Source organism: Pogoniulus pusillus, chromosome 16 (genome assembly GCF_015220805.1).
Source record: "Pogoniulus pusillus isolate bPogPus1 chromosome 16, bPogPus1.pri, whole genome shotgun sequence".
NCBI lineage: Eukaryota > Metazoa > Chordata > Aves > Piciformes > Lybiidae > Pogoniulus > Pogoniulus pusillus.
Genome location: NC_087279.1, coordinates 18,642,783 through 18,658,025, shown reverse-complemented (window position 1 = coordinate 18,658,025; position 15,243 = coordinate 18,642,783). Strand labels below are relative to the sequence as shown.

The window sequence follows — 15,243 nt, the reverse complement described above, 5'->3', positions numbered from 1 at the left end:
TCTCCATGTTTACCATGTACCTTGCTAAACCCTCCCTTCATGGTTAGTCATTACCCAACTCTTCCAAAGGCTTATGCAGCGTATTCTGCAACAGTCTGTCCACCCACGCAGACAATCAGCATGCCTAGTCCCTCGCTGTTGCAGTCAGACACATCATAAACTGATCAAATGCCATTGTAAAACTAAACAAGCTTTTTGGCCAACGTTTCCAACATTTGGGAGTGGGCCTGTTTTCCATTCAAACTAATTTGGGTAACAATGAAAAAATCCACTCATAAACAGGGTTTCTGACTGCATCTTTTTCCGTCAGCGGTTCTTGTTTTCCGCTCCAACCCACATCATCTATTCTCTTCCTTCCACCCATTCTTCCCTTCCAAAACAGGCTGGCTTGGACACTGTGCTTCAATTTTCTGTAGAACTTTCTATTTTTCTTTCCCATTCTTTTTGTTTGGTATATGAAAGCAGCTTCCTGTTTAGAAACATGGGAGTTCTACACCCTCAGTAATGATGCATTCAGCCCATCAATGATCTTGGCATGAAAGCCTTAAACCTCAATAAGCCTGATGGGATTTTCTGTACATGTCATCATCAGTTCAAAAAACAATGCATGACATTTGTCATCCTGCACAGAGGCAGCTCCCTTCCCAGTGTGACAGTTCTAGTTAAGAAGTCTCAGGGGCTCACAAGCTTCCTTCTCTCAAATATTTCAAATGATAGATTTCCAGTGCCAACAGAACAAGAATGCAAGCATCAAGAGGTGACAATGTTGCAGGACTCTCAATGTGATGAATAGCACTCTGCTTTTCCAGCCCTGAGTCCCTGCAGCAGTCTGCCATTGCTCACACTGCTGAAGTCTCACTATAACCTGTTGTCCAAATCCTGGCCTTGTCCTGTGATGGGAAATGGGAGTAAAACACAATCTAAATTTGCTAGACTTTAGAAGACAACTACATAATCTAGTACAAAAATCTGTCTCCTTCAAATACATAAACTTTATCAAAACCTTTTTCTGTGAGTTGAAATAAACTGACATATTTATCACTTCAGGAGTTTAATGTGCACACATTCCTAAGCGCAGGCTGCTTTTCCCCCTGCTGAATTTTAACTGCAGTGAAGTTATTGGACAGCTGTACAACCAGCACTCGAACCAGCAGGTGCAGAAGCAACCTTGCACACCACACACAGCAACGTGCTGCTCTTCTCCAAGCCGTGCTTCACAACAACGTGGTTAACCACAATTTATTCTATAGGGTGTAATTCTTCAGCTAATGCTACCAGCAAAGCTGCTAGCCTGGAGTTCATGCAGCTTCAGATCTGGCTAAGCAAGGTGCACACTGTTTAACTCTTTTTGGAGCTTGCTCCGTGCTTACATAAACATCAAAACAATATTTTGCTCTTATGAGTGAGAAGCTGAGTCAGTTTAAAACTGTCAGCAAGTGGCATCCTAATTAAAACCAAATGCCAAATGGTACAACGACAGGGCCTGTTGGCACAGGCTACATGCATCAGTCCGGCAAAGCCAACCAAGCGTGCATTTGAGGAAAGGCAGCTCCATCTAGTGTCCTACCTGTGCGGAGAGGCAGAAAACAGCTTACAGTGTGGCAGGCAATCACAGAACCACAGAATGTTATAGCTGGGAAGGAACCTCCAGAGATCGTCCAGTCCGATCCTCTCTGCCAAAGCAGGAACACCTAAGGCAGGCTGTAGGAATGCATTCAGGTGGGTTTTGAAAGGCTCAGTGAAGACTCCGCAACCTCTCTGAGCATCCTGTTCCAGCCTCTCTGAGCGTCCTGTTCCAGTGTTCTATCACACTCACTATAAAAAAAAGTTTCTCCTTATGTTGAGGTGGAACTTCTTATCTTGCACACATTGTTCCTTGTCCTATCACTGAGGATGATCAAAAAGAGACTGGCATTTCCATCTTGACACCCACTCCTCAGACATTTACAGATGCTGCCTTCATTTCTCAAGAATAAACAGCTCCAGTTCTCTCAGTCTTTCTTCATAGGAGAGATGTCCAAACGACATAATCACCCTCTTAGCTCTCTGTTGGATTCTTTCCAGCAGATCCCTGTCTCTCTTGAATTGAGGAGCCCCAAGCTGGACACAGTATTCCAGGTATGGTCTCACCAGGGCACAACAGAACTGCTCTAGAGCTGCCGGACATGCTTTTGTTAATGCACTGCAGGGTGAAGTTTTACAGGTAGCTAACACTATCACAAATGCAGTATGTGACCAGAGGTCCAGCTAATCCTGCAGGTCTGAAAAAGGGAGCTGCAGAATGAAATACTTGTTTAAAAACTGTGGTGAATTGAATGTTTGTAGGGGGAACAGAAATTTTTAAAGGCAAAAGATTGAGAAATTACTCTGTCACTTCACAAAAAAGGCTAAAAAATAACAGAAAGCTAATAAAAATAGAAAGGCAACTTCAAGAGCCTGAGTAAAATAAAAAAATCTGGCAAGCTAAATGCAAGATAATCCAAAAAAAGACATCTGAGAAACCAGTTAATGACCCCTGATGCCACCTGGATGGATACTCATTAGTCTGCAGGGCCAGGTGGGATCCACCCAAGGGTTCTGAGAGAGCTGATAGAGGAGCTTGCCAAGATCCATCATCTGACAGAAGTCCTGGGGAACTCTCAGATGTTTGGAGGCTTACCAACATGACACTCATCTACAGAAAGGGCCAAAAGGAGGATCCAGGGAAGTCCAGGATGTCAGTCTCACCTTGGTACCATGGAAGATTAGGGAGAAGTTCATCTTGGGTACACTCACATGGCAAGTGCAGGATAAGTGGGATAAGGACCATCCCTCAGGGTTTCATGAAAGAGAAGTCCTGCTTGACCAACCTCATCTCTTTCTATGACCAGGTGACTCATCTAATGGATGAGGGAAAGGTTGTGGACATTATCTACCTGGACTTTAGTAAAACCTTTAACACCATCTCCCACAGCGTTCTCCTCCATAAACTTGAAGTCCACAGTACAGCCAGGGGCACTCTTTGCTTGATTAAAACTGACTGAACATCCAGGCCCAAAGAGTTGTGATAAATAAAGTTAAATCCAGATGGCAGCTGGTCACAAGCAACATTCCCTGGGGCTCAGTACTGGGGCCAGCTCTGTTGAATATCTTTAATAATGGTTTGGATGAGGGGGATTTGAGGACACCCTCAGCAAGTTTGCAGATGACACTAAATTGAGCAGGTGTGGTGATCTGCTCAAGGCTGGGAAGGCACTGCAGAGAGATCTGGGCACATTAAATAGGTGGGCTGAGGTCAACAGAATGAGATTTAGCAAGACCAAGTGTTGAGTCTTACATTTTGGTCACAACAACCCCAAGTAATACTACAAACTTGGAGAACAGTGGCTGGAAACAGCCCAGTGGAGAAGGCTCTGGGGATGCTGGTGTACAGTTGGTTGGACATGAACCAACCGTGTGCCCAGGTGGCCAAGGCCAAGGGTGGCCTGGCCTGTATCTAAAACAGTGCATCCAGCAGGAGTAGTGAAGCAATTGTGCCTATTCTTGGCTCCGGTGAAGCATCACCTTGAGTACTGTGCTCAATTCTTGGCATCAAAGCACAGGAAAGACATGAAGGTTCCGGAATGCATCCATAACAGCAACAAAGTTGGTATGAGGTTTGCAGGACATCATACAAGGAGCAGCTAAGGGAGCCGAAGTTGCTTAGCATGGAGAGAGCTAAGCAGAGGTCTTACTGCTCTCTACAACTACCTGAACAGAGGTTGCAGAGAAGCTGGTGTTAGTCTCTTCTCCCAAGTAACTAGTGATAGGACAGGAGAAAATGAGTTTAAACTGCGCCGGGGAGGGTTAGATTGAACATTAAGAAACTTACCAATAGTGGTGAGGCATTGGAACAGGCTACTCAAGGAGGTAGGGGGAGTTGCAACCTCTGGAGGTGGTCAAGAAGTATGTAGGTGTGGCTCTTCAGCATATAGTTTAGTGGTCATGGCAGCTGGGTTGTGATATAACTCAAGGATCGTAAAGGTCATTTCCAGCCTTAACAATTCTATACTTTCTCAGAAAGTGAGGCTACCTGCTACAACTTAACACAGCACAATCTTTACAGAAGACTATAATAACCTCTTCAACAGAAAAACACAACAAGTCAAATCTGAAAGATAACCCAACTTTATTTAAAAAAACCTAAGACAGTGCTATAGCCAAGACTGAAGAAAATGAAGGATTCTTTCACTGATGTGAGAAGAAGCAACTTACAGCAATTCCATCAACTCTGAGAAAAACAGATTGGATCAACTACATGTATATTCTGCAAAACAAACTATCTCCCCCTCCCAAAAGGGCAGACAAAAAAACCCACTTAACAATCTTAGAAAGCACATGTACAGAATAGAGACATGATTGAAACATGAACCACTGTCCAAAGTCTGAAACTTTCCAATATGGTTAAATTCTTTGTTTCTTCAACCAACCCTCAACGGAGGAGCTACAAGCACAACGCCGTCACCTCTGACAAAGAGCATTGGAATATTCCTTTTGGTAGACTATGAAGAAAGAAAAAAAGTTTACATTTACAGAAGTAAAACTACGTAAGTGTAGTTTTACAGAACATCTGCTAAGCGTACAATCAACTTCAAACACAACAAAACACCAGAAACAACTCCAAACAAGCATAAGTTCCAACATACAACGTTGAAGCATGATGAAGAGATCAACACAACTAGTACCAAATCTTTGGAAATCCTTTCTACTTTCATCATAGTTTTTCCAAAACTTCCACTAGATCTTGGTTCAAAGAGTAGTCAGCAATAAACTAACAAGACAATAAAATTGTTTTCTATCCTTACTTTATAAATCTCTTCATAGGTTTCTTCATCAATCTCTATTGTAGTTACAGTCTCTTCCACATCACCCAAAATCATATTTAAGTGCTGATCATATGCCTGTAGAAATGAAGTTGATTATTTATTTCAAAATTCAAACATGAGCTTATTAAAATGAGAATTTCAGCAAGACCTCCGTACATGAGTAGCTTAGCCGGGTTTTGATCAAAATATGCCACTGTGTTAAAGCAAAACAGCATCAGTTGTAACTGCAGTGGTCAGAAAATGAGTAGTCTGCAGTAGAGAAAAAGGGAACACAGTTATCTTTACTGAAATGTTCTTCTGGGAAATAGATCTGAAGCATCCAGGACACACACAAGAACTTGGAGATAAACTTTATTGAAACAGCTACACATTTGCTGCTGCCAGTCCAGCCTCTTGGACTGATCCAGGGTCAACTTAAAGAACACCAAAGCTCCAATTCATACAATGTGTCAAAAAAAAATAAACAGGCACATATTCAAAAACCCCTTACAAATGCCTGCTGCAAACTGCCTCAGGGATCTTTTCCTGTCTTTGTGTTCTCAAAAGAATTGAGGCCCAGTTATCACAAGGGGTAAGCGGTTCTCTTTCCCAACACAGCACGGTACTCTGGAAGAATGACTGACAACAGAATGCAAAAATTGTCTTGTCAAGAGCCATATCTCACTCTCAGAAGAAAGCACTTAGACAAATGAGATTTACAGAGAATCCAGATGAGTACATATCCCATCTTACCCTCGCAGTGTGTGTCTTAGATACTTGTTTGGTAATAGTAATCCCATTATTAATTCAGCCTTAAAGAGACTTCAGGATACTTTACAAGAAGAGGCCTGCAGCATTACTGCTTATTTCACAGATGGAAATAGATACAGGAAGCAGTAGAATTAATAGCTTGATACCATACAGGTGACAAGAAATAGTTGGACATTTCTATCAAAGCTAGATGGGAAAACAAATTGAGGGCCAGGGGGAAATGTACAAACAAGACCTGTCTAAGGTCACAGCTTTGCCTTCCATTTGGACAGGCTGAATAATCTCTCCTAAGATGACAGGCTGAGCGAGTTGGGATTGTTCAGCCTGGAGAAGAGAAAGCTCTGAAAAAAGCCTTCCAGTACCTGAAGCAGGTTACAGGAGAGCCAGAGAGGAATTTTAACAAGTGCATATGGTGATAGGACAAGGAGTAATGGCTTTAAACCAGAGCAGAGTAGATTTAGATTAGTGATTAGAAAGAAGTTCATTGCCCAGAGAAACTGTGAACACCTTATCCCTGGAAGTGTTCAAGGCCAGGCTGGATGAGACTTTGAGCAACCTGGTCTGGTGGGAGGTGTCCCTGCCCATGGCCGACAGATGAAACTAGATGATCTTTAAGGTCCCTTACAACTGAAGCCATTCTGTGAAAACTGAAGCACATCTCTAGACTCTCTAGAGAAGCATTTAATAGCAGACAGGATGCTAAACACATTAGATTTTACCACTGATTGTGTTAGACTTTTGGTAAGAGGAAGTGTTCAGCCCTCGCTCCTAAGACAAGTTTTAACCTATCTTTTCTAACCACTTTGCACTTTTAACTGAGATACAATCACCTGTGTTTTTAAATGAAGGTTTTTAGAAGAGATTAATGGAATACTACAAGCAACCTTGTGTAAGACTGTTATAAGTGACAAAATGGGTGCCCAGGGTTTAACTGAATAAGCATGGTGGTGGTCTACTTACATGTAGTCTGCCTCGAAGCTCTCTGTCATTCCTCATTTTGACATAGATTCGTTCATCTAGACTGAGTCTGATGAGATCAAGTGGCTCCTCTACAGTATTTGTTGTTTGTTGCTGAAAAGAAGATACAATTAGAGGAGTTAATTGTACAGAAGACGATGAACTTTTCCATTGCTCAGATTTCCTGGCACACAGAAAACAAATAGGTAAGAACATAAATGCAAATATTCCAAATCAATCCTTCATAGAACCATAAAATTAAAAAGGTCGGAAGAGACCTCCAAGATCATCCAGTCCAACCTAGCACTCAGCCCTGTCCAATCAACCAGACCATGGCACCAAGTGCCTCATCCAGGCTTTGCTTGAACACCCCCAGGGACGGTGCCTCCACCACCTCCCTGGGCAGCCCATTCCAATGGCAAATCATACCATGTAGAACCCAAGCACAGCTGGTTTTATCATTCCATGGATATTCACCAGCATGAAAAATACTGAGCCCTGACTTGAGCCCTGACTCAAGTCTCAAGTCTGCAGCAAAACAGGCTTCACACACACCGTTGCTTGTATAAACTACATTCCTACCCGAACCACTGGATAGCAGAGCCTACTCTGCACGGTCTAACACCACAACTATGCCAAAACACTGTGCAAGCTACAAAAACCCAACACACGCTGACACTTCTGCAACACATCAGTGAGCCCATAACACTGTCCCGAACACACGCAGCTCCTTGAGGGCTAGTTCAGCAACACAACAGTCCTGCCAGGCCTCAAAGCAGGCTAGAAACCTCAGGCCCAGGTTCCTTTCCTGTGATAAGCGCGGGCACGCTGCCTGTTTCCTCCTCAGGGAGGCAGAGCCAAAGGGTTTTTTCCCCTCAGTACTTTACTCCATTTCCCTCCCATAGCAGTCCCTGGAATAACTACGATTCTATGAAACGGGCTTGGCGCAAGCCTGGCCCGCACTCCTGACAAGCCCCACAGCAGCAGAGGAGCCGAGACCGTGCGGTCGTGCGGAGAAAACCCTCCCCACCCCGTCGGGGGCTGCGCCTTACGAAGGCGACCCAAGCCGGCGGCTCTGCCGGGAGGCAGGCCCAGCCACAGCCGGGCAGGCAAAGATTCACCGCCAATTTTACTCCTCTCCAGCCCGAGAGGTTTCCCCAGGGCCGCGGAGAGCAAGTGGAGGCTCCAGGAACGCAGAAGGTGGAAGCCGACCGTAACGAGAAAGCCTGGCCGCTGCCTCGCAGCCCGACAGCAGCGCGGAGGCGCTCACCTGGTCCACCTCATCCGCCATCTTTCAAACCGCCTCCCGCCCGCTCCCGCGAGAGCTCCGCGCCCTTCCCTCCGCCGGGGGCGGGGCAGGGGCAGGGGCAGGGCTCGCCGGGAGCGCCGCGGCGGTGGCGGCGGTGGCGGCGGTGGTGGCGGTGGTCTGCCGGCTGCCGGGGCGCCGTTATGGCTAGGAAGCGCAAGGCGTCGCCCCGGCCCGCGGCTGCCAGGAAAAGACGCTCCGGGGTGCCGAGTGTATCGGGGGACGAGCCCGACGAGGAGGAGAGTGAGTGCGGGAGAGACAGCGCAGCGGGCCGGGTCGGGCATCCTGCTGCGCCACCACTGCCGGGCCTTGGGGCCGCGCTAGGCCGCTGGGGCAGTCTGGGGGCAGCGGAGCCTGGGGGAGCAGCAGGTGTCTGCTCGCTCGTAGCACAGCGCTGCACCGCCGCGGCCTCGGCGGGGGCAATAGCCATTAGCGCAGGCTGGGGGCGTGGGTAACCTCCACCGCGCCAGAGGGCGGACAGTTGGCACTCGGAAATCGGAGGTTTGAGCCCAGGTGTGAAAGAGGCATCGCATGCTCTATGGAAGAACTGCCGCAGGCTCTGAGAGACCTGCTGACAGCTTCTGACCCCAGCTGTGAGGGCTGCGGTCAGTGCCCCTTTGGCGTCTGGTAGGTACGGGTCCGTGTCTCAGAGGTGTCCCTGAATAAAGTTAGAATCATAGCAGGTTCACACAAGTGATTTCTTACGAAAGAAGTACAACGCTTGCTTTTCAGCTGACGCCGTTGGCAGGACTGTAGGCATCTTTATGTATTCACAGTATCACAGTATCATCAGGGTTGGAAGAGACCTCACAGATCATCAAGTCCAACCCTTTACCACAGAGCTCAAGGCCAGACCATGGCACCAAGTGCCACGTCCAATCCTGCCTTGAACAGCTCCAGGGACGGCGACTCCACCACCTCCCCGGGCAGCCCATTCCAGTGTCCAATGACTCTCAGTGAAGAACTTTCCTCTCACCTCGAGCCTAAATCTCCCCTGGCACAGCCTGAGGCTGTGTCCTCTCGTTCTGGTGCTGGCCACCTGAGAGAAGAGAGCAACCTCCTCCTGGCCACAACCACCCTTCAGGTAGTTGTAGACAGCAATAAGGTCACCCCTGAGCCTCCTCTTCTCCAGGCTAACCAATGCCAGCTCCCTCAGCCTCTCCTCGTAGGGCTTGTGTATTCCTTGTGTATTGCATTATCGTGTTTGCCTTAAAAAGGTCTCATTGCTCGATTCTTAACCGGTTTATTCAGAAACATTGTTAGTGCTTACTTTCTTCTGTGGCTGGCATTTCTGAAGCCCAAGAGAGGTATCATAGAATCAATCAGTTTGGAAGAGACCTCCAAGATCATTCAGTCCAACCTAGCACCCAGCCCTAGCCAGTCAACCAGACCATGGCACTAAGTGCCTCATTGAGGCTTTTCTTGAACACCTCCAGGGACAGTGACTCCACCACCTCCCTGGGCAGCCCATTCCAATGCCAATCACTCTTTCTGCCAACAACTTCCTCCTAACATCCAGCCTATACTTTCCCCAGCACAACTTGAGACTGTGTTCCCTTGTTCTATTGCTGGTTGCCTGAGAGAAGAGGCCACCCCCCACCTGGCTACATTGTCCCTTCAGGTAGTTGTAGACAGCAGTGAGGTCTACCCTGAGCCTCCTCTAGGCTAAACAACCCCAGCTCCCTCAGCCTCTCCTCATAGGGTTTGTGTTCCAGGCCTTTCACCAGTTTCGTTGCCCTTCTCTGGACACCTTCCAGCACCTCGTTTCTGATTTCTGTGGAGATGAGACTTTATCCTTTCACATATCTTCCTTCTGTTCTGTGCAGATGACTTTGAAGAGAAAAAGCCCAATAAAAAGGAGAGTAACTCAAAAGCCTTGGCTAGGAAGAAGGAAAAAGATTGTCACGCTGGAGTTTCCAACTCGGCAGCTAAGCCATCAAAACAAAAAGGGGCAAATTCACTAACAAAAGAAAGCCCCAAAAATGCTAGAATTAAAGGGAATCACGACAAAGAGAAAATGTGCAGGTAAGTTTACTTACCACTCCAGAGTTTATAGTTAGGGGCAGAAATCTTTAAATATATCATTCTGTGGTGTTTCTTTGAAATCCAAATACAATATCAGCAAAGTCTGCCTGTGTAGATTGCTACAGCAAATCAATTACTAACTATAAACTGATTGGTCTCATTTAACTGGCCAGCCAGAGCCTTGCATTTGGGTAGTGAAACAGAAAGAGTTCCAATTTCAGTACGCTTTGAAGGTTCAGTAAGAACGAATGGTTCAGTGAAGCACTTCTCCAAGGACTTATTTTGTAAAAGCTGTTCTAGGGAGTGGTGTAGGTTCAAGCATCTTCCTTTCTAAACACCCTTAGCAGAACCAGAACCTGAGTTTTCAACAGAAGTTTGCATTGAGCCCATGCTTATTTACAGCAAAGATGGTTTGCTTTACAGAGAAGGTGTCTGTGGTTTGTTGATCAGCTGTTACTGATTTAGAGCTCATGCTTCATTTCTGTCACTATTTTTAGTATGCTTTTTTTGTCTTAAATAAACATGCACCTGATGTCAAAGCCATTTTGATAATTTAACAGTGACTTGCTGCAGCCCCTGCCAAAAGAGATAAAGTTGGAAAGAGAATCTCCTGTTAAAAAAGAGATGGATGAAGGCAGTAATGATGAAAATGATGATGATGAAAGTGAAGATGAATGGGAGGATGTGGAAGGTATGAATTGTGTGATTATTAATTTTAAGGTGCAAATAGACACTTGGTTTTTCTTTTTGATTTGTAATTTGAGTTTTTTTGAGTCATTTTCATTTGGATTTAGGTAAATTTATGTACTCTGTATACCTAAATTATGCTCCACATGCATATCCATATCTTCAAAGGTTTATCTCACAGTCCTTCTAGGATGGTTCCAAAGGAGAAGTAACCCCAGGCAACCACTGATCTGATGGTGGTGCCTCGAATTTGACTGTTGGTTTATGTTAAAACTGTGATACTGTGCATAAAGCACTTTCTCAGCTCTGTTGTCTAATACTGAGCTACTAAGAGTATGTCATTTTGACAACTCAAAACTGCAACTTCCTAGTAGAGTGGAGATGAAAGCAGGTGTCCTGTTGGATTGGGTGACCAGCAAACTGGGATAAGAATCTTCATGACCATTTATCTTTATCTAAAGATTTATGTCTTCTAAAGTACATAGCTGTCAAGTTTTCTTCTTACAAGGACCTTTCAGGTTACATCTGCTTCACCTTTCTCCTGATCGAGTTGGCCAGTGACATTAAACTGTGCTGAGCTGATTCAACAGCAGGTGACTGGCATCCCAGAATTATTTGAAGTAACATACATATACATACACACACTATTGTGGAAGATCCAGGAGCTGATAATTACTGGGCATGTTCATTTTTCAGGGTGTTTGAATACTTGAGGAGGAGTAGGTGGGTTCTTATCTCATTGTCATATCTGCCTGGAGTGTCTGTTACATGTTTAGTTATCATTTGGTAATACTTTGTTTTTACAGAACTCCAGGAACCTGCCACAGATAAATTAGAAGTTGCTGCTCTTCCAGCAGAAGTTCTGCCAAGCAATCCTGTTGAGATAGAGATTGAAACCCCTGAGCAGGTGAAGAAAAGACAGAGGAGGTAAGATTAGAAAAGCAGTGAAGGGCTGTTAAAGGATGAATTTAAAATTACACTGTCTTGATTGTCACTGACTTGCTCTGTTCTGGGTGGAAGTTCCCATTTTGTGCAGACTGTCAGGTTAGAATGCTGCAAGGTGATGGGATGGAGAACTTTTGACACACTGACAGTTTTACCAGAAGTCTTCAACAGAATTTGGCAGGACTGGAGGCTTTACAGCTTCCTTCAAAATTAAGGATGCAATTCATTGTGCTTTAATATCTACATTTGCAATGCAGACCTGTGAGCGACTGGCATTGTTTTACTGTATCTTGACAGCTCAGTTGGGGGCCTCTGCTTCCCCATCCAGGAGGTGAGTCAGATTGGGTCCTGGCAAGCCTTATGTCAAGGAAGGATTTCTTTATTTAGTGGCTGACACAGGTCAGCCCTTCACAGCCAAATAATCCAAGTGTTTATTGCCTCTAACTGAAAGACTTCACTAACCAAGAGAAAAGTATGTTTTTCCAGGAATCTGGAAGGAATGGTAGCAGTAGTCTAAAAGTCAAACAATTTAGACAGTGACTTGTAAGTTTACTGTGGAGCTGTCCAAAGCTATCTAGTAGCAAACTGTTGGCAGACAGTGTTGAGTTTAGGCCCTCTGAATATACCCAAACTCTTAGTAGTCAGGTATGTGGAGTTGGCAGGTTAGCAGTCTGCAGGCCTGCATGCATAACCAGTAAGTAAAATTCTATTAAATATACACAGAAGATTCTCTGGGATGGGTTCTTTTTGTGAACTAACCCAGTTCAGGAGTCTAGAAACAAACCCCACAACATCCATGTCTTTTGTGATCTTATGCAGAGAAAAAAGGGAAGCTGAGTTTGAGATGTATCTTCGGAGAATAAGGAAACGTTTCAGCAAGGAGGTTCGTGAGGACACACATAAGGTATTGATCACAGAGAAACCTGGCAAAGAAAAAACACTGATCATATAGAATCAGAACTGATCTGTAAGGAAGAAGAAACTAGCTTTAGTCAAGTAATTTGGGGGCATGGCTGGAAATGAAGAAATAAAAGGGCTGTAGTCCTGACAAATACCCATTAGACTTCCTAAACTCTAAAGTTAGCAACATCCATAACTGCATTACTAAAGCCAGATATGATTAAGGTGTATGCTGAGAGTGTATCTGCTCATTCTGTCAGGGTTAAATTGTCAGTCATGTAGCTCTTGAGACACTGACAGGGACTTCAAGACTTTACTGTCTTCTGATGGTGGTCTGAGAACAGCCCTATGTGTGCTTGGAAGGCTTCATTGTTGTCCATCTCTGTTAAAAGGAGCAGTAAAGCTTTCCTCATCTATACTATGGACTGTACTTTCAGCAAAGAAAATCTCTTGTGAACTCACTACAGAAACTGTTTTCTCTCAGGTTCACCTCTTGTGTTTATTAGCAAACGGTTTTTACAGAAACAGGATCTGCAACCAGCCAGATCTTCATGCCATTGGTCTATCTGTCATCCCTACCCACTTCACAAAAGTGCCTGCAGGCCAAGTGGACCTTCTCTACCTTTCCAACTTGGTAAAATGGTAAAATTCTCTCTCTTAATCATGCTGTCACATAAAATGTAGAGCTAAGGGTAAGGGAGAGGGGTAAATGTACTTAACCGATTTCCAGTGATTTTTCTGATTTTAAAGACAAGAGTGAGAGTCTGTTCTTTCACAGAAGGAAGGATGAACTGCAAAGAGTACAGTCACAAACGCTAAGCAATAAGTAAATGTCTCATATTTTAGGTTTGTTGGAACCTTCACTGTCAATGATGAGCTTTCCACTGAAAAAGAAGAGCCCCTTCAGTCAACCTTGGAGCGGCGATTTGCCATCTATGCTGCACGAGATGATGAAGAGTTGGTTCATGTAAGTCATTGAAAAGTGCAGGGTTGGTGGATGAGCTTGGGTGCTAGATTAGTGCTGTAGTGCTGCCAGGTGGTACACAAAGTGGTGTTTTGAGGGGGGGATTTGCTAAAAACAGATCGGTGACTTAGGTGATTCTGTGGCTTTTTGTTGTATTTTTATCTGGAATTCTTCTCTGATTGAATTCCTCAGTTTCCACTGTGCCCTACTATAGCATTTAGTTCTGATTGGTGTTACTGTGCACTCTCTGTTCTGCTGTGGATGGCTTTATGGCTTACTGTCCCACAGTAAGCTGGGCAGTTATCCGCATCATTCACCCCACAGCTTGATGTGGAATTTCAGGTTATGCTCATATAAAACCAAACCTTGTAACCAACCTGTTAATCAAAAACCTAATCACACAAAAGTTCATTCAACCACCCCACCTGTAAAAGGGAAGAGTTGGTTTGTGTGTGATCAGAAGTTACAACAAGCTGATGATAATCAGTAGGTTACTAAAGATAAGATCTGGGAGAACTAGGGCTTGCAGGTATGAGCAGGAGCAGTAGGGAAAGATGGTATTCCAAAATAAAGGAGGAGTTTGGTTCTCCTTGGTTCAGAATTCTGGGATGCACTGGACACACATCACAGAATTCTGAACACAGCTAAACTGAGAGCGTGGGTAGGCGAGTTGGAGTGGCACCAGTCTGACCACCACGATGGTGTGGTTCCCACTGGGGACACCAACCTTCTGAGACAGCAGCCAACCAGCTCTGCTAGCTACGCATCTCGGGAGCTCTGCTGGCCAGGGGGACAGGGTGAGTATAGCCTGCCCTTTGATCAATAGAGCTGCTCGGGATTGTTTGTCATGTCTTGTTCAGCGCTGCAGTTTCTCCCTATGGCTGTAGTAGCTGAGCCATAGGTATTGTGTATATACCTTTCTTGTGATGGTTTTAGTGTTTAAGCTATAATGAAGTATTAAAATTGTAGCCGTGTGTGAGAGCCTTCCCTGATCCCAAAGACCTCACTGGAACACCACCTCAGTACTGCCTCTTAGCTCTTTACTGGCCTTGAGCACTTACTTCATGTGATGGATCATTTAGCCTCTTTAAGATAGCAAGAGAATCTCTGGTCACAGTAGCGTCATGAATAAGAGCCAAAGAAGTCACTGCTGTTTTTATACTGCAGCAGCTGGGCTACGTGCATCTGCATATACAGCACTGGGTAAAAGATAGGAACAAAAAGGATTTGTAACAGAACCCAGACTATAAAAGGATGTCAAGAAGTTTTTTTTGTTTTCCTATAACTTGTTAAAAGGTTAAACACACTTATTTTTCCTTTTGCAGATATTTTTGATTATTCTGAGGGCATTACAGTTGCTCTGTCGCCTCGTGCTGTCTTTTCAGCCTGTTCCTCTCAAGGAGATAAAAGCAAAGGTAATTTTTGTTGAGTGGAATAAGTGATAGGTCAGTGGCTTAGAGTGGGATTGAAAAAAACTTTCTGGATGTTGCAGCTCGAAATGAACTATTTACTGCATGAACCAGGGTGACACACATCATCAGTGTCTACTGTGCAAGATGCACCTCGTTTTTAGGCTTCTCCTTTAAAAGACTCATGAACCAGGGTGACACATATCATCAGTGTCTACTGTGCAAGATACACCTCGATTTTAGGCTTCTCCTTTAAAAGACTCATGAACCAGGGTGACACACATCATCAGTGTCTACTGTGCAAGATGCACCTCGGTTTTAGGCTTCTCCTTTAAAAGACTCATGAACCAGGGTGACACACATCATCAGTGTCTACTGTGCAAGATGCACCTCGGTTTTAGGCTTCTCCTTTAAAAGGCTCATCCATTTTAGGTGTTTCAGCAAAGACCCCTTATG

At 44.8% G+C, this 15,243-nt stretch overlaps 2 protein-coding genes across 3 annotated transcripts in view; one reads left to right on the top strand and one right to left on the bottom strand.

The window, feature by feature from the left end:
* Positions 1 to 4,130: 4,130 nt before the first annotated feature.
* Positions 4,131 to 7,912, bottom strand: LSM3 (LSM3 homolog, U6 small nuclear RNA and mRNA degradation associated). 2 transcript variants are annotated; one of them, XM_064156069.1, is made up of 4 exons: positions 7,822 to 7,912; positions 6,555 to 6,665; positions 4,824 to 4,919; positions 4,131 to 4,520 (listed from the first exon to the last, which is right to left on the bottom strand). In XM_064156069.1, the coding sequence occupies exons 1-4, from the start codon at positions 7,840 to 7,842 to the stop codon at positions 4,440 to 4,442; spliced, it is 309 nt and encodes a 102-aa protein (XP_064012139.1). In that variant the 5' UTR covers positions 7,843 to 7,912; the 3' UTR covers positions 4,131 to 4,439. The 2 variants fall into 2 exon arrangements, with proteins under 2 accessions (XP_064012139.1, XP_064012138.1); XM_064156068.1 differs by lacking the exon at positions 7,822 to 7,912 and adding an exon at positions 6,981 to 7,028.
* Positions 7,913 to 7,962: 50 nt separating this feature from the next.
* The window catches only part of XPC (XPC complex subunit, DNA damage recognition and repair factor), a 15,086-nt gene continuing 7,805 nt past the window's right edge, over positions 7,963 to 15,243 (top strand). The window contains 8 exon segments of the mRNA XM_064156834.1: positions 7,963 to 8,100; positions 9,684 to 9,882; positions 10,443 to 10,573; positions 11,376 to 11,496; positions 12,334 to 12,418; positions 12,899 to 13,056; positions 13,261 to 13,381; positions 14,704 to 14,793. Coding sequence (XP_064012904.1) covers positions 8,001 to 8,100; positions 9,684 to 9,882; positions 10,443 to 10,573; positions 11,376 to 11,496; positions 12,334 to 12,418; positions 12,899 to 13,056; positions 13,261 to 13,381; positions 14,704 to 14,793 — 1,005 coding nt within the window. The 5' untranslated portion in view covers positions 7,963 to 8,000.